Raw genomic sequence first — 21,945 nt, 5'->3', positions numbered from 1 at the left:
CTCCTGGGAAGTTTCTTTTGGCGCGCTTGGTAGTGGGTGGTTCTAGTCAAGTTCCCGGGTCTGGGTTCCTCATGTGACCATCCCCCATTGCTGACCACCCCACACACAGAGTTGTGCAACCTTCACTGCAATTTTATTTTTTTATTATTTTAAAGATGGGAGGGGTGGGGGAGGAAAGAGAAAGAGAGAGGAGGAGGAAGCATCAACTCCCATATGTGCCTTGACCAAGCAAGCCCAGGGTTTCAAACCAGTGACCTCAGCATTCCAGGTTGATGCTTTATCCATTGTGCCACCATAGGTCAGGCTGCAGTCAATTTTAAACCGTTTCAACACACCAAAGAAGAAACCCCTTCTTCTTAGCAGCACCCCGTCCCCTGCGGTCCTAAGCAACCACAATGTACTCTCTCTGCAGAGTTCCCTGATTCAGACATTTTATGTCAACGGACTCATACAACATGTGGGCTTTTGGACTGGTTGTTTCTCTCCTCTTAGCGTAGTGTTTTCAAGGTTCACCCATGTTGTAGCATGTATCAGTGCTTCATTCTTTTTATGGCTAAGTAATACTTCACTGTAGCAGTTTATCCCGTTTTGTTTACCTATTCACCAGTTGATGACATTTGGAGTGTTTCTTCTTAATGGCTGTTATGAATAATGCTGCTGTGAATGTTCATGCAGAAGGGCGTATGTGGACTTACATTTTCGTTTCTCTCAGGGGATATATTATTTCTGTGATTATGTTTGTAAAAGTACTTAATACAATGCCTGACAGACCATAGAACACAGTGCTAATTTCTTTACTCTGACCTTCCCAAAGGTCATGAATGAAAGCTATTTCCTGCCCACTGCCCCTAGAAGAAAGACACTAAGGTTACTGTCCCTGGGGTCTTGGCATCACTGAGAAGCAGAGTCTTGCATCAGGCTTGTGAAAGGCTAGATGGAGGGTGGTTCTGGTTAAAGGTACTGTGAGAGAAGAAAACAAGGTTTGAGGGTCAAAATATAAAATTTGGAGCCGAAAGATAAAGAATTATTTTCCCCGTTCTGCTACTTAAACACTGTGATTCCAGGCAAGTCTCTGAACCTTGATCTTTTCACCTTCCAAATAAGGATAACAGTAACTACATCTGGAAATTGTTGGGAGGGAGAGGGCTTTTTTATGTTATGATGTGTGTATAGTATAGAAACCAGGGGCTTTAAGTATATTCTGCACTTCAGTGCTGCCATAGAAAAAGAACCAGATGTTGGAACCTCTGTTCTAGTCAGAGCAGGTTCGGGGTGGTTGGAGCTCTTTAGGAGCACTGGTCAGGTTCTCCAGGGGCTGCTGTGAAGCCCTCCCGGCTGCAGCCCCTTTGGGGAATGAGTTCTTGCCTGTAGCTGGTTTCCTGGCTCTGAGAAAGACCTGGATCATCCTCAGTTCACCAGGACAGTGGACACATCACATTTTCAGTATGATCTGACTTGAACATCTTTGGGCTCTTCCTTTATCCCAGTGCCATTTCTTTTATTTTATTTTATTTTTTATTTTTTTTTATTTTTTTACAGAGACAGAGAGAGAGTCAGAGAGAGGGATAGACAGGGACGGAGAGAGATGAGAAGCATCAATCATTAGTTTTTCGTTGCAACACCTTAGTTCATTGATTGCTTTCTCATATGTGCCTTGACTGCGAGCCTTCAGCAGACCAAGGAACCCCTTGCTCGAGCCAGCGACCTTGGTCCGAGCTGGTGAGCTTTTGCTTAAACCAGATAAGCCCGCACTCAAACTGGCGACCTCGGGGTCTCGAACCTGGGTTCTCCGCATCCCAGTCCGACGCTCTATCCACTGCGCCACCGCCTGATCAGGCTATCCCAGCACCATTTATTAAAGTCCATCTTTGCTCTAGTGATTTCAGATGTCACCTTTTTCGTATATAAAGTTCTGTCTGTACTTGGGCTCATGTTTGGACTTTCTATTCGGCTCCACTGGTCTGTTTATCTATTCTTATGGCAGTTTTAATTCCAGAGGCTTTATAATATGTTTTCATATCTGGTAGGGCTAGTTGCCCCCACACCCTTCTCCCCCATTTTTAAATTTTTCAGTGTTTTCCTAGGTATTCTCACATGTTTGGCTATCTGGTTTTGAAATGTTCACTGACTGCCTGACCTTTGGTGGTTCAGTGGGTAAAGCATCAACCTGGAATGCTGAGGTCACCAGTTTGAAACCCTGGGCTTGCCTGGTCAAGGCACATATAACAAGCAATCAGTCAATGAAACTAAAGTGAAGCAACTAGGCCTGATCTGTGGTGGCACAGTGGATAAAGTGTCGACCTGGGAACGCTGAGGTCGCCGGTTCAAAACCCTGGCTTGCCTGGCCAAGGCACATATGGGAGTTGATGCTTTCTCCTCTTCTCTCTCTCTCTCTCTCTCTTTCTCTCTGTGTCTCTCTAAAAAACAAACAAACAAACAAACTAAAGTGAAGCAACTACACTGCTCACAAAAATTAGGGGACATTTCAAAATGAATATGAAGCAATAAAATATCCCCTAATTTTTGTGAGCAATATACAAGTTGATGCTTTCCGCTCCTCCCATCGCCTTTCTCTCTATCTCTCCTCTCTCTAAAATCATTCAAATAAAATCTTAATAAATAAATAAATAAAGTATAAGTATTCACTGACCTGGGAGGTTGTGGGGCTGGGACAGGGATGGAATTAGGATTAGGGTTGAGTTGTCCTTTAGATCTGGCTGCGCTTACCTATTTCAGTAAACTGTTTTTATAAGATTCTGAGGGGTTTTTTAGATTCACAAGCACCGAAGAAGGCTTCTAGTGGCTGGATAGCACTCATCTTCCCAAATTTCCCAAAGAACTTTTAAAAACAGTCTTTAATTGAGAGAAAGTGTTAAAATTTAGTAAATTTGAACAAAAGGTTATAGGAGAGCTTTCTGTACTATTCTTTCAGTTATTCTACAAGCTTGTAATTATTTAAAAATAAAACTTATTTAAGGTTGTTATGCTTCTGGTAACATCTTGGCAAAAGTTTTCAGAAAGTCTACACAAGCTCTGTTCGCAGATTCTGCCTTGGTTCACATGTTGATTGACTCCTCCCAAGAAATTCAACAAATCAGTTAGGTGTCATCTCCTTACAGGAGCAGCATTGCTTTTCATTCAGTGATCTGTGCTTCCTTGTCTGACAGTGGGGCAGAGATGTAATGGCCACCATATGGAGAAGGTATATTCAGACCAAAAGTCAACACAAGCAATGCCATAGAATATAACAGAGTTGATTGCAGGGTGATTTTCTTTCAGGGTTGTAAGGTTGGAGTGCACAGACTACACAGATTATTTTCTACTAACAGACCCCTGTTAACAGTAATTTTTTTATAGTATAATGGAGATACCAGTGATTGACAAGACAAAGGGACAAAGAATGCAGTAGCGCCAGGAGTTATACCTCCCAGTGGTCTTATGATGGATGATTGTTTATAATTGATACTATCTCCAGTTTGATATTTATATAGGATATCATGCCATCGCCCCGTTACTAACAAAAATATTTATGGTTACATTTTATGGAACACAGATAATCATCAACTAGAAGGCTTTGATGTGCTTGCTAAGGACAGTGAGGTTGACTAGAGGTCATAACATGAAAGCATTCCAGGACACAAAGATGAAGTTAGTTTTGGTCACATCTACACTGCTTCCTTATGCATTTATTTATCCTGAGATTATGCAACCATCTGTGCCTTTCACCTCTCTACCCCAAAAGAAATTCAGTCCATCCTTCAAGCCCAGATCCACAAAAGGACCTTGGCCTTCACCTGTTTTGTTTACCACACTGTGTTTTGTATTGGAGACATTCATGCGCATCTTTTCCACCAGCTTCATTGAGCTATAGTTGATACATGACATTGTATAAGTTTAAAGTATATAATGTGATAAGGATATATAGTATGGATAAATTGTAGAATGATTACCACAGTAAGGTTAGTTAACACTTCTATCACCTCACACAGTCCATTTTAGGAGATTTTAAAAAAACTAATTTTAGAGAGAGAGGAAAGGAGAGAGAGAAACATCAACTTGTTGTTTCACTTATTTATGCATTCACTGGTTGATCCTTGTCTGTGCCCTGACCGGGAAACAAACCAGCAACCTCTGTGCTTCGGGACGATGCTCTCACCAACCCAGCTATCCCGCCAGGACCTAATGTATTTTTAATTGGGATATAATTCCCATAAAATTTAGCATTTAGAAGTGTACAGTTTAGTGACTTGTAGTATATTTACTGTGTTGCACAACTATCACCACTGTTCAATTCCAGAATATCATATCACTGTCGTCCTCAAAAGAAACCCTTACCCATTACAATCAATCTCAGTTCCCCCTTCCTCTATGCGTTTGTCTGTTCTGGATACTTCATATAAATGGAATTATGACATATAGCCTTTTGTGTCTGGCTTTTTCACTTACTGTATTTTCAAGGTCATCCATGTGGTAGCATGTAATAGTACTTCATTCCTTTTTATGGCTGAATAATATTCCATTGTATGGATATACCACTTTTTAAAAAGACTTCATTTATTGGTTTTAGAGAGAGGAGAGAGAGAGGTAAACATAGGGAGGAGCGGGAAGCATCAACTAATAATATTTGCTTCTCGTATGTGCCTTGACTGGGCAACCCCAGGGTTTCAAACCAGCAACCTCAGCATTCCAGGTTGATGCTTTATCCACTACGCCACCACAGGTCAGGGGATATACTGTATTTTACAAATCCATTCATCAGTTGATCAACATTTGACAAGTTTACTTCTTATTTAAATCACTGTTTTTATTTTAAGATTGGGGGAGAATCAGCCCCCTTTCCCATGGCTTAAACATGTCCAGATTGTTTTTCTAGCAGTCTCTAAAGCAGTACTATCCAAACTTCTTGTTGTAGGTGACTTTGATGGCAATGTTTTTGTAGACCATGTGTCATCTCCCCTGTTGCCACCTTAGAAACCCCACCAGAATTAACAGGAAGAAGGTTATTACCGTTGGAAAACAGCTCCATCCTGCAATCCCAGACCTATAAAGTGATATGGAAATTTATCGTGGTGATTTGAGTCACAGAGTACTCCTAAGTAGCAAACTAAGCTGGGCTTGTCACCTAATTAGTGACATTTAACATCAGAGACAAAATGGAAGGGTCAAAGTTGTGTGGAAGAAGCATTTTCCATTTCTCTGTGAATCAGAACTGCTGGTGGGTTGTTTTCTGGGCGTACAAGCTTACATATTCCCTGTTCCAGCTCTTGAATCCCACCAGAATTTGATTCTCATAGTATGGTGTCAGCTGTTTGTCCGGAGACCATGGTTTTAGTACTGAAAATTATTACTGCCCAGTGGAAAGTGAGTTTGCTTAAGTACCAAGTTGTTTACGTGTTTGATTATTTTATTTTTCTAACATTTTTACAAACACTCTAATCAACTGAGCTATTTAGCCAGGGTATTTTATTTTATTTTATTTTATTTATTTTTTTTTTTCTTTAGCTGGAAACAGGGAGAGACAGTCAGACAGACTCCCGCATGCGCCCGACCGGGATCCACCCGGCACGCCCACCAGGGGGCGATGCTCTGCCCACCAGGGGGCGATGCTCTGCCCATCCTGGGCGTCGCCATGTTGCGACCCTCCTGGGTGTCGCCATGTTGCAACCAGAGCCACTCTAGCGCCTGGGGCAGAGGCCACAGAGCCATCCCCAGCGCCCGGGCCATCTTTGCTCCAATGGAGCCTTGGCTGCGGGAGGGGAAGAGAGAGACAGAGAGGAAGGCGCGGCGGAGGGGTGGAGAAGCAAATGGGCGCTTCTCCTATGTGCCCTGGCCGGGAATCGAACCCGGGTCCTCCGCACGCTAGGCCGACGCTCTACCGCTGAGCCAACCGGCCAGGGCTATTTTATTTTTTGATTACTGCGTTGCACACTATTTTGTTTTCGTTTCAGGTATAGAACTCTGTGGTTGCACATTCATATAGGTTACATAATGTACCCTTAAGTGTTTCTTACTCTTCAACCCCAACATCCATATGTGATTCTCTGCGTTAGACACAGTGGGCTTTGTCCCTTTGGGAAAAGCTGTGGCTCCCTGGGAACTATAGGGAAACTGTTCCCCTGGGGAGAGAGCTGGGTTGCAGGACTGATCGGGACCCAGGCACAGGGCTGGTGCTGTCCCGAGGGCAGATGCCATGTCTTTCTCATCTTGCATCCCCAGAGCGTCCTGCACAGGGCCTGGCATGCATGCGAAGGTAGTACCAGTGGGAGAAGATGCCAGCTTGAAAGAAGGAGGGGGGAGTTGGTGCTCACATCGGACAGGGCTGCTTCACAGTGGGTTGGGTCTGCGTGGAGACAGAGTGCAGACACGAGGCGGGCGGGTGGTGGGGAGTGGCCGCTATCCTTGACCTCTGATGGGCCCCCTGCCAGATGCCGGACAGCAGAGCAGTGTCTGTCAGCCCAGCCAAAAGGAGAGGCCCCAGAGGCTTTGCAGAGCACCAAGAGCAGGGCAACGAGTTCCTTCCTGTCTCTGAAAGGCCTTTCAGGGCTCTCCTCCATCGCGGGCAGGAAGGGAGAGCGCCAGGGCCCGGCTGCTCTAAAGAACTGGGCTTGCTTTTACCATTGGTTTACCCCAAACGCAGGGTGCCACATCACTGCGCCAGGGGACAGCTGAGCTCCGTGGGCAGGCCTGAACTCCGCCCCCTTCCTCAGCATACAGTTTCTGGGGACCTGGCTGTTCCCTTCCTTGATTTTTTTCAGCGCACTGGTCCCTGACCTCCCTCTTTTTAGTCTACGTGCTGCTGAAGTGAGCACACCTCCCTCTTCGCAGTTGGTTGTCCGTGCCCATTCGCTTTTTCGTTTTCTATTTCTCCCTCTGACTGTCCTCTCTTTATTCCTAAGAGTTATGTGCATGTCTTAGCTGGAAACAGGGAGAGATAGACAGACTCCCGCATGCGCCCAGCACGCCCACCAGGGGCTACGCTCTGCCCACCAGGGGGCGATGCTCTGCCCCTCCGGGGCGTCGCTCTGCCGAGACCAGAGCCACTCTAGCGCCTGGGGCAGAGGCCAAGGAGCCATCCCCAGCGCCCGGGCCATCTTTGCTCCAATGGAGCCTTGGCTGTGGGAGGGGAAGAGAGAGACAGAGAGGAAGGACGGGGGGGGGGGGTGGAGAAGCAAATGGGCACTTCTCCTATGTGCCCTGGCCAGGAATTGAACCCGGGTCCCCCACACGCCAGGCCGACACTCTACCACTGAGCCAACTGGCCAGGGCCTATGTGCATGTCTTGAAACCTAGTGCTTTAAGTTCTTAGAGGGAAGGGGTGCCCAGGCCAGGACCTTGGACAGCCACCCAGTCACCTGCCAGGTGAACCATCTTGGGGAAGGGGAGAGGAATCTTGAAAAGGGAGTAGTGGGATTCCCTGGAGTTTCAGTGGAAAAGAACCGTGAAACTCTAGTATCTCTTGAACTTCGAGTCAGTCACCTCCTGACCCTCAGGAGGGACTGGCCATGAGGCATTCACGCTGTACGTGCTGGGCATTCTCCTGTGGCATTCTCACCTTCCTAGCCACGTCCACCTGTGTAGTGTCTACCTGTCCTCATGCTCGGAGGCAAGTTATTGTAGGACTTGCTATTGAAATGCTACATCTCAATCAGCTGCGTCCATCCACTTGGATGTCAGTTACGGAGCATCATAAAGCTGCTGCTTCTGTGCAGAGGCAGCCACTTTGGTATCCACACGGTCCTAGCCATTTTTCAGGCTGCAGACACCCGGTAGGAATTCTTGGGTTTGCTGAGACCATCTCCTAGTTTTCCTGAGACCTGACAGATGACCTAGAGGCCAGGTGGTTCTTCCTCTTGGGTTTGGAGCTGCTGGGAGAGGCTCTCCGTGCAGGACTCTGAAGCCAAGTACCTCTGCGTGGATATTAACAGTTTGGTGGGTGTCTAATTTCTTGTTTCAAATACAGTAACAATTCTTCCTTTTCTTGGGGGCTGTTAGCTCCGTGCAGGTGCTTAGAGAGCTTGAAAAGGGTTAGATTATACTAGTGTTTATGTTTTGCTTTCTAAGGCTGTGTTTTCTTACGTATGTACACACCTATACATACACACACATGCGAGAAGAGGTCTGGCATGGGGTCTGAATCTGGGTGGACCTCTGGATTCTAAGCCCTTCCTGGGTCAGGTATTCTGAATGGCGCATTCCTGTCACCCTCCACTCCTGGGTAGCATCCATCAGTGGTGAATGGTTTGGGGTGTGGGCCCTACATTTGCTGTCGTGGCTCACTGAGTGTGCCTCCCTGTTCCCCCAGGCGATGTGGAGCTCCTCTCCATGCTGACACAATGACCGTGTGCGGACCGGCCAACGGCAGCCGCAGCCGGACTGAAAACCCGAGCTACACACTGGCTGACAAGTAAGAACTTTTCTCCCTGGAGAGTGAAGACGTGGGTTCCGGTTCTCGATCTCCTTCCTTTCTCTCCGGCCTTTCCTGGCCCACTCATCCACTTCCTTGGTCTGAGAAGGCAGTCTCTTCCATGTCATCGTGGTGGGCCTCCTGGAAATCCCCTTCGTGCACTCCGCTCAGTGAGGAATCCCAGACCAGAGTGGCCGAGGAAGGTCTGACCAGCACCCAGTGTGTTGAGACGATGATCCTAGGGCTAGTCCCCGCAGTGTCCCTGTTCATACATTCCAGTCCAGGGTTAATTTTTCTAACTCCTAGAGTGCACAGGTATTATAGTTATCAGTGAGCCCAAAATCTTTGCAGTTGCATCTGTCCACGTAGCCGTCTTTCCCCATCTTACGTTAGTAGGACTGCTTCCTCCCCAGATGTTTCCCTCTGATACTCCCTCTCCTGTTCCACAAGGGAGTTGGTGATCACTGATCTGTTCACAGCTATGGAGCCCCTCCTGGACCTGGAGAATCCTGGAAACAGGAAGTTGAGAGATTCTTGGGTGCGGCAACCATGTGATGGTGGCACGGTACCATGGTTTCCTCTTCCTTGCTGCTCTTGCCAGGGTAGCATGGTCTTCCAGCAAGGTGACCTTCTTCAGCTCTTAGATAGATAGGGCCTCTGTGACTGTGAAATCACACCAGATGTTTGGCACCTCAGACAATAACTAGCATCATTAAATAACATGAGTTACCATTTACTAATATCAAGGTTTATAAAGTGTGTATTCTGGACATATTGCAAGTATTAACTCATTCATTCATTTAATAAACATTTAATGACTACCTATTATGTACTGGGCACAGCAAACAAGATACATTAGGCCTCTGTACCCCTAAATTTCCAGTCTAGACAAAGGAGATAGGGTTCTTACTTTAAGATACAAAAGGGAGCCTGACCAGGTGGTGGCGCAGTGGATAGAGCATCGAACTGCTATGCCGAGGACCCAGGTTCAAGACCCCGAGGTGCCAGCTTGAGCATGGGCTCATCTGGTTTGAGCAAAAGCTCACCAACTTGGACCCAAGATGCTGGCTCGAGCAAGGGGTTACTCGGTCTGCTGAAAGCCCATGGTCAAGGCACATATGAGAAAGCAATCAATGAACAACTATGTGTCACAATGTGCAATGAAAAACTAATGATTGATGCTTCTCATCTCTCCATTCCTGTCTGTCTGTCTCTGTCTATCCCTCTCTCTGACTCTCTCTCTGTCTCTGTTAAAAAAAAGATACAAAAGGGAGCCAAGATTGAAACCCAAGTCCCTCTGACTCTAAAACAACATATATGATGCTAACTATATGTCATATCACCATTGGTCACTCAGCATGTGCTAACCTGGACTGTGTTTTCATATGTCTGCCCTATCTCTTCACCTTACTTCTAGCCATGAGAGCAGGGACTTGACATTCTGCCTTCTGAATTCTCGGTAAAATATCAACATGATTCCGACTTCAGTTCTGACTAACATCTGAATTTGTGCCAATGTCCTCAGTGATGATAGGACAACTTAAAAATGCTTCTTTTCTGTAAGCACTCTGTTATGAATGCTAATTGTTTATTTAAATAAGGAATTCTGCTTTGGTAGCCATATTTAACATATGAAAGTGTGTTTGCAGTTTCACAAGTTTCTAATTTATGTTGAGCAACCAAGAATAGTGACCCAATTTCCGAGCTAATGTCTCAGTGGGGAGAAGTCTTTACATAAACAACTGATAGTCTTTGGACTGGAAAGCTTAATGGTAACCGGATGCATAAAATTGCTAATTATTCATCCCTTGGGTGAACCTTCCTGGGGTTTCAGACTTCCTCTACAGCCTGATCTACATACTCCGAAAATGTGCACGTTTGTAATCCTGACACCTCTAAGGTCATTGTGTTCAGTCAGGATCTGTGCTGGTGGAGGACGGTTCTACATTTCAAAACACATCCTTTCATTCTCATTAGGCTAGCTTAAAAACGTTTTTCTGTTTTTCTTTAAAAATAATTTTCAACATCTCCATGAGATGATCTCCTAAGGTCACATTTGAAGGTATGCATCCCACATGTGCATTCTAAACCAGAACTTCCTGGAGGGGTGGAGTGTCTTCCTCCAGCCAATGCAGTAACCGTTAGCCACATGTGGCTACTGAGTCCTCGCCCTGCGGCTGGTGCCGCTGAGGAACTGAAGCTTTAAGTGAATTTGGTTTCAGTAAATAGCCACATGTGGCTAGTGGCCGCTATACTGGCCAGGGCAGTTCTAGGCCACCATGAAATTTGGATCTGCTTGTTGATCCACTCGTTCATTCACACAACAAAGACTTACTGGCCACCAACTCCACTGGATGTTGTTCTAGGGATGCAGCAGTAGCAAAACAGGTCAGATTCCAAACAAAACAGAGCAGTCCTGCCCTCTCAGAGTCTGCTGTAGTGGGGCTCATGATCTAAAGGAGGTTTAATTCAAACACAGCCAGTCAGTGTGTCTTTACTGATTCCTAGCAGAACAACTCATCAAGCCCAGAACTAGCAAAAACTTTATAACTCATGGCATTGTTTTCATTTTTAAATAGTCATTACAAGTCTCCTCCATTACAGAAACAGAAGAGACATAGACTATGTACTCTTTTATCTCAGGACCTTTCTCTTATTATCACCAGGGGGAAAAAAAGCTAATAATAATGGTAACCATCACTTCCTATAAATTCATGACATGCTAGATGCTTTATGTGGGCTAGCTCATTCAATGTTTACAGCACCCTGTTAGATATGTGTTAGTATTAGTATTATTTCTGTTTCACAGATTTAGAGAGTTAGAGAAGTTAAGCAGTTTGTCCAAGGTCCCACAGCTGTTCAGTGGTTGAATTAGGATTTAAACCCAAGTCTACTGAACTCCAAAATCCAATAGTTCCATTGATATCTCCCCAAGAAAAATATTACGTTATTTTTTTTTTTGAGAGAGAGAGAGACAGACAGACAGGAAAGGAGAGAGATGAGAAGCATCAACTTATAGTTACATCACTTTAGTTGTTCCTTGCTTGCTTCTCATATATGCCTTGACTGGAGGGCTCAAGCTGAGCCAGCGACCTTGGGCTCAAGCCAGCAACCATGGGATGGAAATGGTCCTGTGCTCAAGCTAGTGACCCCATGCTCAAGCCAGTGAGCCCACCCTCAAGCCTGCAACCTTGAGGTTTCGTACCTGGGACCTCAGTGTCCGAAGTCGACACTCTATCCGCTGTGCCACCACTGGTCAGGCTTACATGAATTTTTTAATGGTGGTTTCATAGTTTGTGATTTGCAACGAGCATGTAACATTTATATCTAAGTTCTAGAATATCTTTGACAGCCAAGAACAGTAAATAAGAATCTCTCATCCAGTGTTTATCTTTTTGTTCAGGGTCAAGGTGGAAGGGCCAGAGGCTGGGGAAGACCCTCGAAGGCAGCCCGTTAGGTCCTCCGTTGCTTCCCCAGAGGCCGACCAGAGCTCAGCGCTCCGCAGAAGCCCGCTGGAAAGCCTCAGTAACCTGACGCCCAAGTCCCGAGCAGACTTTTCTCAGCAGAACATGTTCAACTCTAGTACGATCATCAGGGACCCAGCTTCAGGGCTCAGTGCTAAAGAGGCCAGCGGGGCTGGCAGGAGGCAGCTCGGCAGGGCTGAGAACCCCTGCCCCCCTGCCCGAGGCCGGGCCGGGCACACGGCCCTCAGCATAAAGGACAAGATATCAGAATGGGAAGGGAAAACGGAGTCGCCCACTCTGGCACCCGGCGGGAAGGCAGATGCACAGGAGGATTACCTGACGTCCTGCGTGATGGAGAGGAGGCGTGGTGATGGTGTGGGGACTCGGGCCACAGCGGCCCAAAATGGAATGAGGCTAGAAAGAGAGAGCAAAGAGAACGAGAGGAATAAGGGGGTAGTGGAAGTCAGGGTACAGGCTGCAGAGCAGAAGCCAGACCCAAGCCACCCAGCCGGGGAGAGGGCTCCGAGCTCGGGCCGAGGCCGGGAGCTGAGGGTCGGCAAACAGCGCTGTCAGAATGATAACCTCTCTGTGCTGAAGCAAGTCAAGAAGCTCGAGCAGGCTCTGAAGGATGGGCTGGCAGGGTTGGATCCCCAGTTACCAGGGACTTGTTATTCCCCACATTGCCCTGCCGACAAGGCCGAGGAGGGGCCTAACCTACCCTGGAGCCGCGGGTGTGGGAGCGGCTCAGAGCTCAGGTCCCACCACTCGGACCTGGAAGCCAGGCAGCTGGCCCCCGAGGCTGCAGAGGAAGCAAGAGGCTCCTACGGAAAGCCCTGTGACCAGAGCCTGGAGAGTGTGTACAGGGGCTCCCCCACAAAGCCCTTCATCAACCCCCTGCCCAAACCCCGGAGAACGTTCAAACACGACGGAGAAGGGGACAAGGACGGGAACACGGGCATCAGCTTCAGGAAGGAGCGAAGGAACCTGCCTCCGCTGCCCACTCTGCCTCCCCCGCCCCTGCCCTCCTCTCCGCCGCCGGCCTCTGTGAACAGAAGACTGTGGAATGGGAGGCCGAAGCCCAGTGCTGACCACAGGTAGGTGACCGCAACCATCGGCCTCAGTAGCCCGTGCACCATCGCAACCATCTGGTTCAGTTATTTTTTTAATGTGCTGTTAAATTCTATCTGCTAATATTTGAAGATTTGTGTCCCAGTATCCCGCAAAGGGACTGATCTGTACTCAGTATTTTCTGTACCATCTTTATCAGGCGTTGGCATCAGTGAGATTTATAGAAGAATTTCGAGAATTCCTTCTTTATGTTCTGAGAAAGTTGGAATCGGTCTCCAACCCTACATTCTTTCCCAAACACGTGTCAGACTCAGGACCCTCCACCCTCCGGTGACTTTCTGTTCCTGTCCCCTGTGCCACCTAACAACAGCCCTTCACACCCTTCCCGGGCTGTTCCTCCAGTGGGGCCCACTCTCCCAGGGCAGGTTGGTTTGGGGAGATTGGCGTCTTTCATCTGTGTCATCGCCAGGACGACAAATCAGCCTTGTGCACAGTGCTTCCCATTATCTCCTCTCTCAGCTACCATCTGCTCTTTTCGGTCTCCCAGCATTTTCTTTAAAACCAGCTAGAGTTACTTAGCTTCGATCCAGAGGTGAAATTTTTCTTGGCCATTTGGAATGTGGTTGCATCAGCTGTGTTTCAGAAGTTTGGCTTTGGAGTTTTCATTTTGTTCAAAATAGTACAATGGGGGTGATTAGGGCAAGATGTTCACTTTCCGCTCTTAAAAAATAAAGTGTGCTCTTTATTGCGATCCTATCTCTTCAAAGGGGGGAGGGGAGAAAAGGCTCAGCTTTGAACTTGGCAGACTTACTGCCCTCTCTGAGGCAGGAAAGCCAAGCCAGGGTTGGAGAAAGGAGCGATTAAGGATTTTGAGGTTATGAAGGTTTAGAATTACACGGCCAGGCTGCGCACATTAGAGAGCAAATTCAGCTTATTTTCATAGGCGGACGAGACGGCCTCAGCGAGAGCCAAACCAGGGACTCCAGATACTCAGTTTGAGAAAATGTGAGGGTTTTCCCCCCCCCTCCTTATTTTTCCCTTCCCTTTTTTTCTCTTTCCTCTTTTATCTCCCCTTCCTTCTCTTCTCCTTCCCTTCTTTCTTCCCTGTCTTCTCTCTTCTTTCTCCATGTCTCTAAAGCCCCAGGAAATTAAATGCAAGGATGTATGCCTTCAGTCCTAAAATGGAAAACAAGAAACCCTCAAATGTCAGGAAATTCCAAAGATAAGGTTCCTGCAGCAGCAGTAATTCAGTTATGTATGTTTTATGGTGTACATTTAATAACTTGGGCTGGACTGCCGTAAGGTTGACATTAAACAAGAAAAATTGATTCTTTAAGTATAAGCAACATCCTGAATTCACGTGTATCTGTATACCCCAAAGGTTTTAACTTAAATTCAGATTTTTATTTTAGTTTAATTTGATCATGTGACAGAGTCTTTAGACCGTTATGCAACCAAATAACTACGTTGACCAAAATTTCAACTATACGACTGATTGATTTGGCATTTTATAGATTCACCCTTCCCTGGGGGCTTTAGCATAAGACATTCAGAACTTTTTGAAGACGTGGAGCCTCAGTCATGTTATAGCTGCCAAGTCGTACTGTGCTGTTATTCATTCCTTCATTTTCATCATCTGTAGGACTGATAGGGATTCCTACAGCTCTGGCTGGGCAGCAGCCCTCAGTTATCATTCGTTTAATGGTTCAGGTTCACTGACCAGCCATGCTGTGGTCCACCCCTATTGTTAAGAGTCTATCTTAGACAACACAGGATCTATGAGGGAGCTGTAACTACTCTGTCTAAAAACGGAATGTTTAAAAGCTTCAGAAGAGCAATTGGTTTGGTTAACTTGAGATTTACACCAGAGATTACTTTGAAAGTATCTGAGAAGCTTGACTTTGTAAATTTGTTTATTTCAGCTAAGTTGTATCGGGGAACAGTGACAAGAGGAAGGAGGGTGGTTGTTATTCCACATTAGAAGAGTGATTGTCATGTCTTATTTCTCATTAGAAGGTAGAAATGGCTGGATTTTAGACACAATGGTGGATAGAGTTTGTCTTCTTACGCTACTGTTTTGGATTCGGGATAGAGGAAAGCAGAAACCAAATGTGGGTGGTTTTAACCCCTGATGGAGGAAATACCCAGTGACAGAGCAAGCCGAGAGCTGGCATAAGCCATCCCCCACTTAGCTGCCTACTCTGAACAGCGGTGATAGGAACGCCTTTCCTCAGAGGGCGGTGGGCTGTGGGGGGCGGAGCCACCTGGGCAGCGAGGAGTGCTTCTGTGGCAGCTGGAGGTGGGTGTGGGAATCAGAGCGTGGCACTCCTGGTTTCTAGCTGGTTATGTGAATGGTGTTTTAGGCGGTGGCTAGGTCCCAGGCCATTTGAGCTTATTTAACCCATAGCTGAAAATAATTCTGGAGGAAATGTGTTCAAAACAATTGATTAGAAATTAGCTCTAAGAATACAGTTGCTTTATTTGTTTATGCCAAAATAGGTATAAATTATAAGCAGTAAATGTGACTGTTAAAACCAGCTCTTTTGCCCTGGCCGGTTGGCTCAGCGGTAGAGCGTCGGCCTAGCGTGCGGAGGACCCGGGTTCGATTCCCGGCCAGGGCACACAGGAGAAGCGCCCATTTGCTTCTCCACCCCTCCGCCGCGCTTTCCTCTCTGTCTCTTTCTTCCCCTCCCACAGCCAAGGCTCCATTGGAGCAAAGATGGCCCGGGCGCTGGGGATGGCTCTGTGGCCTCTGCCTCAGGCGCTAGAGTGGCTCTGGTCGCAACATGGCGACACCCAGGATGGGCAGAGCATCGCCCCCTGGTGGGCAGAGCGTCGCCCCTGGTGGGCGTGCCAGGTGGATCCCGGTCGGGCGCATGCGGGAGTCTGTCTAACTGTCTCTCCCTGTTTCCAGCTTCAGAAAAGTGAAAAGAAAAAAAAAAAAAAAAAAAAACCAGCTCTTTTTTCTGACCTGTGGTGGTGCAGTGGATAAGCGTCGGCCTGGAATTCAGAGGTCGCTGGTTCGAAACCCTGGGATCCAGAACCACCACTTTGCGGGCAGAACTCTTGTGAACTGGTTAGAGGTGGGCAATGGGAGAGAGGGAACTGTGGATGGCACTGGCAGGTGTGAGGCAGCAACAAGCGTCTGGATGGATGGTGACAGCCCCTGCTGGAGGAGGCCCTGTGGGGGAAGCAAGCAATCAAAGTATGATGAGTTCAACTCCAGATTTGTTCATTTGAGATTCCTGTATGTTGTCTAAATGGAGATGTGGGATGAACTCTTACATTAGTATTTCATTTAAAAGTATGAGAAAGTCACAAATAAAAATAACTACGTGACATCTGAGTACTTGGCACTGATTGTTGAAATTTGGATATTGCATATATTATAACCCGCTTCAGCTAACTGCAGCGGGCCAGGTAGACCATTCCAGCATTTCTGAAACTAAAAACTACTCAGATCTTGTGATAATTTGAGGGCCCAGGAGGCAAACTGGTACTGAGAAGAGGTTTGCGGCTCTTCACCAGGCTGTGGACTCCCCAAAGGCGGGGACTTCTTGCCTTTGCTTCTCCAGCTATGAGCTCATCGCGATCCTCAGCAGGTGCTTATTAAGCATGTGGGCTGGTTATGGAGCGAACATGGAAATATTTAAACGAGAGGGAAGCCAGTTTAGATGTGGTTATCATTCGTCTTTCGAAATTTCCTTTCTCTCAAAGTTAACAGGTAGATAAAGACATTAAAATCTTTTTTTCAAGTTAAAAATATTTTTATAGAAAAGACTTTGCTAAGTGGATGATTTGTTTAATCATATTTTTCTTCTTCGTGGGCCCAGTCACCTACCTGAGCCTCAGAAACCTGAGGACCCCTCCCCAGTCCTTGGAGTCATGTATGCAGATTACAGAAATAGTGCCTAGGGGGAACTATGTGAAGTCGTTGCTTACGAATATGTTACCAACACACAATAATGATAAATTAGCTTTGTAATTGGAACTCTCTTTCCCACTGGCTCTAGAAACTGGACATAGAAAGATTTTTAGTTGCTTCCTGATTTTTATATGTCCCATGGCTTCATGTTGATTTAAAATTTTGTCTTTCAGGGTTCCTGCATAGAAATTAGTCACCTGAAAACCAGCATTTTAATAGAGAAATGGAGAAATATTGTGATGAATTCATTTGCAAATTAGAGTTTTGCAATGTGAATAACCATCTTCTAATCAATTTTGATTTTTTAAGAAAGTGTATAATTTTTAAAAATTGCACTTTTTTTAATGTTTAGACTGGTGGTACCTTTTATGTGTTTGGAATGAAAGAGCATATAGCTGAACTCTTATCTTAGCATCTTGTTCTTGAAACTATGGAAGCATCATAACAAAACAAAACAAAACATTCAAACTATGGCCTGAAACCCCAGGGTATCTGACAGCAGCCATTTGGATACAGGCTAATCCCATCCCAACAAGCCCCAACAGATAATCCAGGTTGTGTTACATGTGCTCTAAGTAAGTGAGCCGTCCACTGGGACTTGGAGAGCCTAGAGCATGCAAACATCTGTTTTGTTAGAGCATTTATTATTAAAACATGTGAATTGTTCAGATATTCTTTCATAGGTACTTTATAACAGTTTTTCATTTTGAAAGTTGACCTATACAAATATTACTTCTAGGTACCTCAAATGAGATTTTAAAAAATAAATAAAAACAATTACAGAGCTCTCCCCACAGCAAAGCAAGGCATGGCTGCAGCCCCTTTCTAAAATCAAAGGAAAGGCCAAGCATAGCCAGGGTCATGCTCAAATTCCAGATAGGCTTTCCGGTAAGTGGCGGCCACCTCTCTGTCCCTCTGCTGTCAGGAGTGGGGCTTCCTGATGTTGTGGCAGACGCTGCCCAGCTCTCAGGGAAGCAGCCCCTGCCTGTCCTCTCTTTTTTTGATGAGGGTTCATAGTGTCTCTTCGTAGCCTAATTTAGTTACATTACAAGGGAAATAGAGGGGTTGTTGGATAATTCACAGTAACATGTAACACGATTTTATATGGAAAATTAGTTCAAGTTCATAACTGCAGATGCTGGAAACTGAGCCTGTTTTAATTTGTGGGCTGAGACTGCAGCTTTTCTCATGCATCTCCTTATACATGCTCAGTGCCCATGTCGTTAACAGTACCAGTCGTCGCCGGACTCCCTGGTCCGCCACTTCCCCCCAATGTGACCTTGACCAATTTAACTTCTGTATGCCTTTGTTTTCTTATATCTAATATGTATACAGTAATAGTAATTCTTCATAAGGTTGTTGCAAAGTCTGAATGTGCTAGTTGAATGAATGAATCCGTGCCTCATCAGGCAGTTTGCATCTCTTCTAGCAAATCTAGGGAATGGGCATGCTGAGGACTCTAGCTAACATAATCTGATTAGCTCACTGGAGAAACCCAGGGACTGTGGCCCAGTCTAGGCCAGTTACTTCACTCCACTCTGGCCACAGACCACACCTCCGTCTCTAATCAGATGCCTGGCTAATGCCAGCCTGGGCTACTGTCAACCCAGACTAGGTATTGTTCAGCATGGGTTTATAGCACAGCCCATTCCCGTCCTAGAGAATACAGCACAGACCTGCTTCCCCACCTCCACCACCATCGCCATCACCACCTCCACCACCGTCACCACCTCCACCACCACCACCTTCATCACCACTACCACCTCCACCACCACCACTTCTATAACCACCTCCACCATCACCTCCACCATCACCACCATCATCACCTCCACCTCCACCTCCACCACCACCACCACCACCTCCACCTCCACCTCCACCATCACCACCACCATCACTACCTCTACCACCATCACCACCACCATCACCACCACCACCACCTTCACCACCACCACCACCTTCACCACCTCCACCTCCATCACCTCCATCACCACCATCACCACCTCTACCACCATCACCACCACCATCACCACCACCACCACCTTCACCACCTCCACCACCTCCACCTCCATCACCTCCATTACCACCTCACCACCTCTACCACCATCACCACCACCTTCACCACCTCCACCTCCATCACCTCCATCACCACCATCACCACCATCACCACCTCTACCACCATCACCACCTCTACCACCACCACCACCTCCACCTCCATCACCACCATCACCACCACCTCCACCACCATCTCTACTACCTCCACCACCGTCCGCACCAGACCCTATCTGGTAGAGTGCTGAAGCTCAGCCCCTCCTCTCGTGTTGAACACCTCAAGGAGAGGAAGTAGGGGCTCATGGATTGGTACCTTCTCCCTTTGGGCATGAACTTCTGTTGGTGAGTCAGGACCTCGGGGCATGGATAACCGTTTTAGCCGCGTGGCCTGACTTAAGACCATAGACTCCCAGGATGGAAGCTTCCGGCATGGTCCTTGTTTGTGCCCCTCCCCTAAGCAATGGGTTCAAGTTCATGAAGGAGTGAGGATGGAGTATGGATGGGAGGTGGTGAATTCATATGTGGAGATATTCTAGTTTAGAACCTACATAAGAGAAGCTTTGGGAAGCGCCCATAGCTCAGGAACAGGAAGAGCACAGAGGTGGTGGCCCGGGAAGTGCTCTGTAGGGGGGGAGCATCAGGCAGCAATGCATGGCTCCACAGCCCGCCCAAGGCTGTGTGCTGGCACCTGCAGTCCTTACCGAACAAGACTGCTGTAAAATATAACAGAACACCAGAGAAATGAAGTAAAAAAAGACCACAATATATACAAGCCTCACTTTTTTATCTATAATAATGTACTGAGTTTCAGCCCAGATATGTGGTTCATCCAAGGTTAAGGGCTTGTTTTGTTTTCTAAACAATAATTGTATATTTATTCATATTCATGTTGATTTGTGAGTCAGATCCCACCAAGTTATTGCACTGGTTTGGGGTGTTGAACCAGGAGGGTGACACTGATTTCATCTCCAGGTCAGCTGAGTTTTGTGTTTTTGCAACTGGTGTTCCCAAAATCAGACTCTTAATCTTCGAAAGGAGTATTTTAACAGCTTTGTTGAGGTATTCAAAGGGCTTGTGAATGAAAGATCCCAGCTCTGTACCCAGTGGGGATTCAGAGGGCAGGGCCACCACGGTCAGCAGGGTGTGTGTCCCTTTTAGTGTGGGAGACTGCATGTTCACCCAAGTCCCACTCCTGAAAGGCGCAGGTGTGTCCTGCAGAACCCCTGACAGACCTGCCTGGAGCAGAAGGGAAGTTTCCGGAGCTTGGGGTGTGGGGGGAGGGAGAGAAGGAATGGGAGGGAGGAGAGTAATCCTATGAGGTGGCTGATGTTTTATATGTTTTATAATGTAACTGAGCTCATGACCTCCCAAATGTTCAATAACGTCACAAAAATCATGGATAGTGCCTGACCAGGCGGTGGCGCAGTGGATAGAGCGTCAGACTGGGATGCGGGAAGACCCAGGTTCGAGACCCCGAGGTTGCCAGTTTGAGCGTGGGCTCATCTGGATTGAGCAAAAAGCTTGCCAGCTTGGACCCAAGGTCGCTGGCTTGAGCAAGGGGTTATTTGGTCTGCTGAAGGCCCACGGTCAAGGCACATATGAGGAAGCAATCAATGAACAACTAAGGTGTCGCAATGCACAACAACAACAACAAAAAAATCATGGATAGTCAAGGTGAGGTGGCTGTATATGTGTACATGTGTGTATGTGTGACTCTGATCAACACCATCAGAACAAGACCCACCCATGTGGATATAGGGTGGGATAGGGATGTGGTAGAAAGCCATAGAGCAGTGGTTCTCAACCTCTGGGTCGCGACCCCAGGGTGGTCGCCTAAAGCCATAGGAAAATACATAATGCATATCAGGTATTTACATTCCGAATCATAACTGTAGCAAAATTACAGTTATGAAGTAGCCACCAAAATTATTTTTTGGTTTGGGGTCACCGCAACATGAGGAACTGTATTGCGGGGTCACGGCATTAGACCGGTTGAGAACCACTGCCATAGAGGGAGCCAGGCCACAGACAGAGACCGGGCCATGTCTGCACAGATCTCTGAGGGGCAGGGTGGGGTGTCTCATGGCCTTCGGTATCACTCTGATAATAACCATGTGAGTGAGGTGGAGGCCTCTGGGCTGCTCCAAACTGGCCATCACTGCTCGTTTCTAATTAGTAACTGGTGTGCTCTGGAAACATTGTGGAACATTTGAAAAATCCAAAAACATGAAAGTAAAGGAAAGCCAGGAGCTGTCCCTCAATCCCGAGATAGCGGCTATATGTTTTACTTTCTACTTTTTATTTTCTTTGTACATGTCTGCTTACCAAGCTGGGACTGCGTTTTATACACACACACACACATATATATTATATATATATATATCATATATATACTTTGCTATCTTTACTTGGCATAAACATTCTTTCAAGTCAAAACCATATTTCATGTTTGAGGATTTTCATACCTCCTTACAAAAACCAGAGTTGACTTCAGTAATAGGAATTTTTGCAAGAAAAAATAATTTGGAGGGTATATAGTCTCTGAACCATCCTAATTTGAATCAAGTTGTGTTTTTCTCTCGTCTGGTGCAACCCAGGAAGTCCTACGAGTTTGAAGATTTACTGCACTCTTCCTCGGAGAACATCAGGGTCGACTGGTACGCGCAGACCAAGCTGGGGCTCACACGCACTTTATCGGAAGAGAACGTCTACGAGGACATTCCGGGTAAGGGGACAGAATGTCCCTATGTGGGGAGGGGTCCGCCTCTGCAAACGGGGAGAGAAGAAGTGGGGCTGGGTGCTTTGAAGCGCGCACATGTGCACACGCACGCACACACTCTTGGGGACATACATGTACTCAGATGAATGAGAGGGCAGGTATATGTGAGTGGACAAGCGACCCATGATGGAGTGTGTAAGAGAACAGGGAGAGGGGAGGGCTGTGATGAACAGCGAAGGAGGCAGCGTGGTTTGTGCTGCAGACCTGGGGCCTCAGCATCCATGACTGAGTCTTGGCTCCGCTACTCACTAGCTGT

General features: G+C 46.8%; 1 protein-coding gene across 2 annotated transcripts in view; it reads left to right on the top strand.

The window, feature by feature from the left end:
• Positions 1-21,945, top strand: part of DENND2A (DENN domain containing 2A) — a 93,419-nt gene that overhangs the window by 23,757 nt on the left and 47,717 nt on the right. For both annotated transcript variants that reach the window (XM_066262456.1, XM_066262457.1), the window contains exons 2-4: positions 8,303-8,404; positions 11,808-12,962; positions 21,508-21,635. In XM_066262456.1, coding sequence (XP_066118553.1) covers positions 8,303-8,404; positions 11,808-12,962; positions 21,508-21,635 — 1,385 coding nt within the window. The remainder of the gene's footprint in view (positions 1-8,302; positions 8,405-11,807; positions 12,963-21,507; positions 21,636-21,945) is intronic.

The sequence above is a fragment of the Saccopteryx bilineata genome, chromosome 2 (assembly GCF_036850765.1).
Source record: "Saccopteryx bilineata isolate mSacBil1 chromosome 2, mSacBil1_pri_phased_curated, whole genome shotgun sequence".
NCBI lineage: Eukaryota > Metazoa > Chordata > Mammalia > Chiroptera > Emballonuridae > Saccopteryx > Saccopteryx bilineata.
Note: the sequence above shows the minus strand (reverse complement) of the source record. Positions and strands in the feature narration are given on the sequence as shown.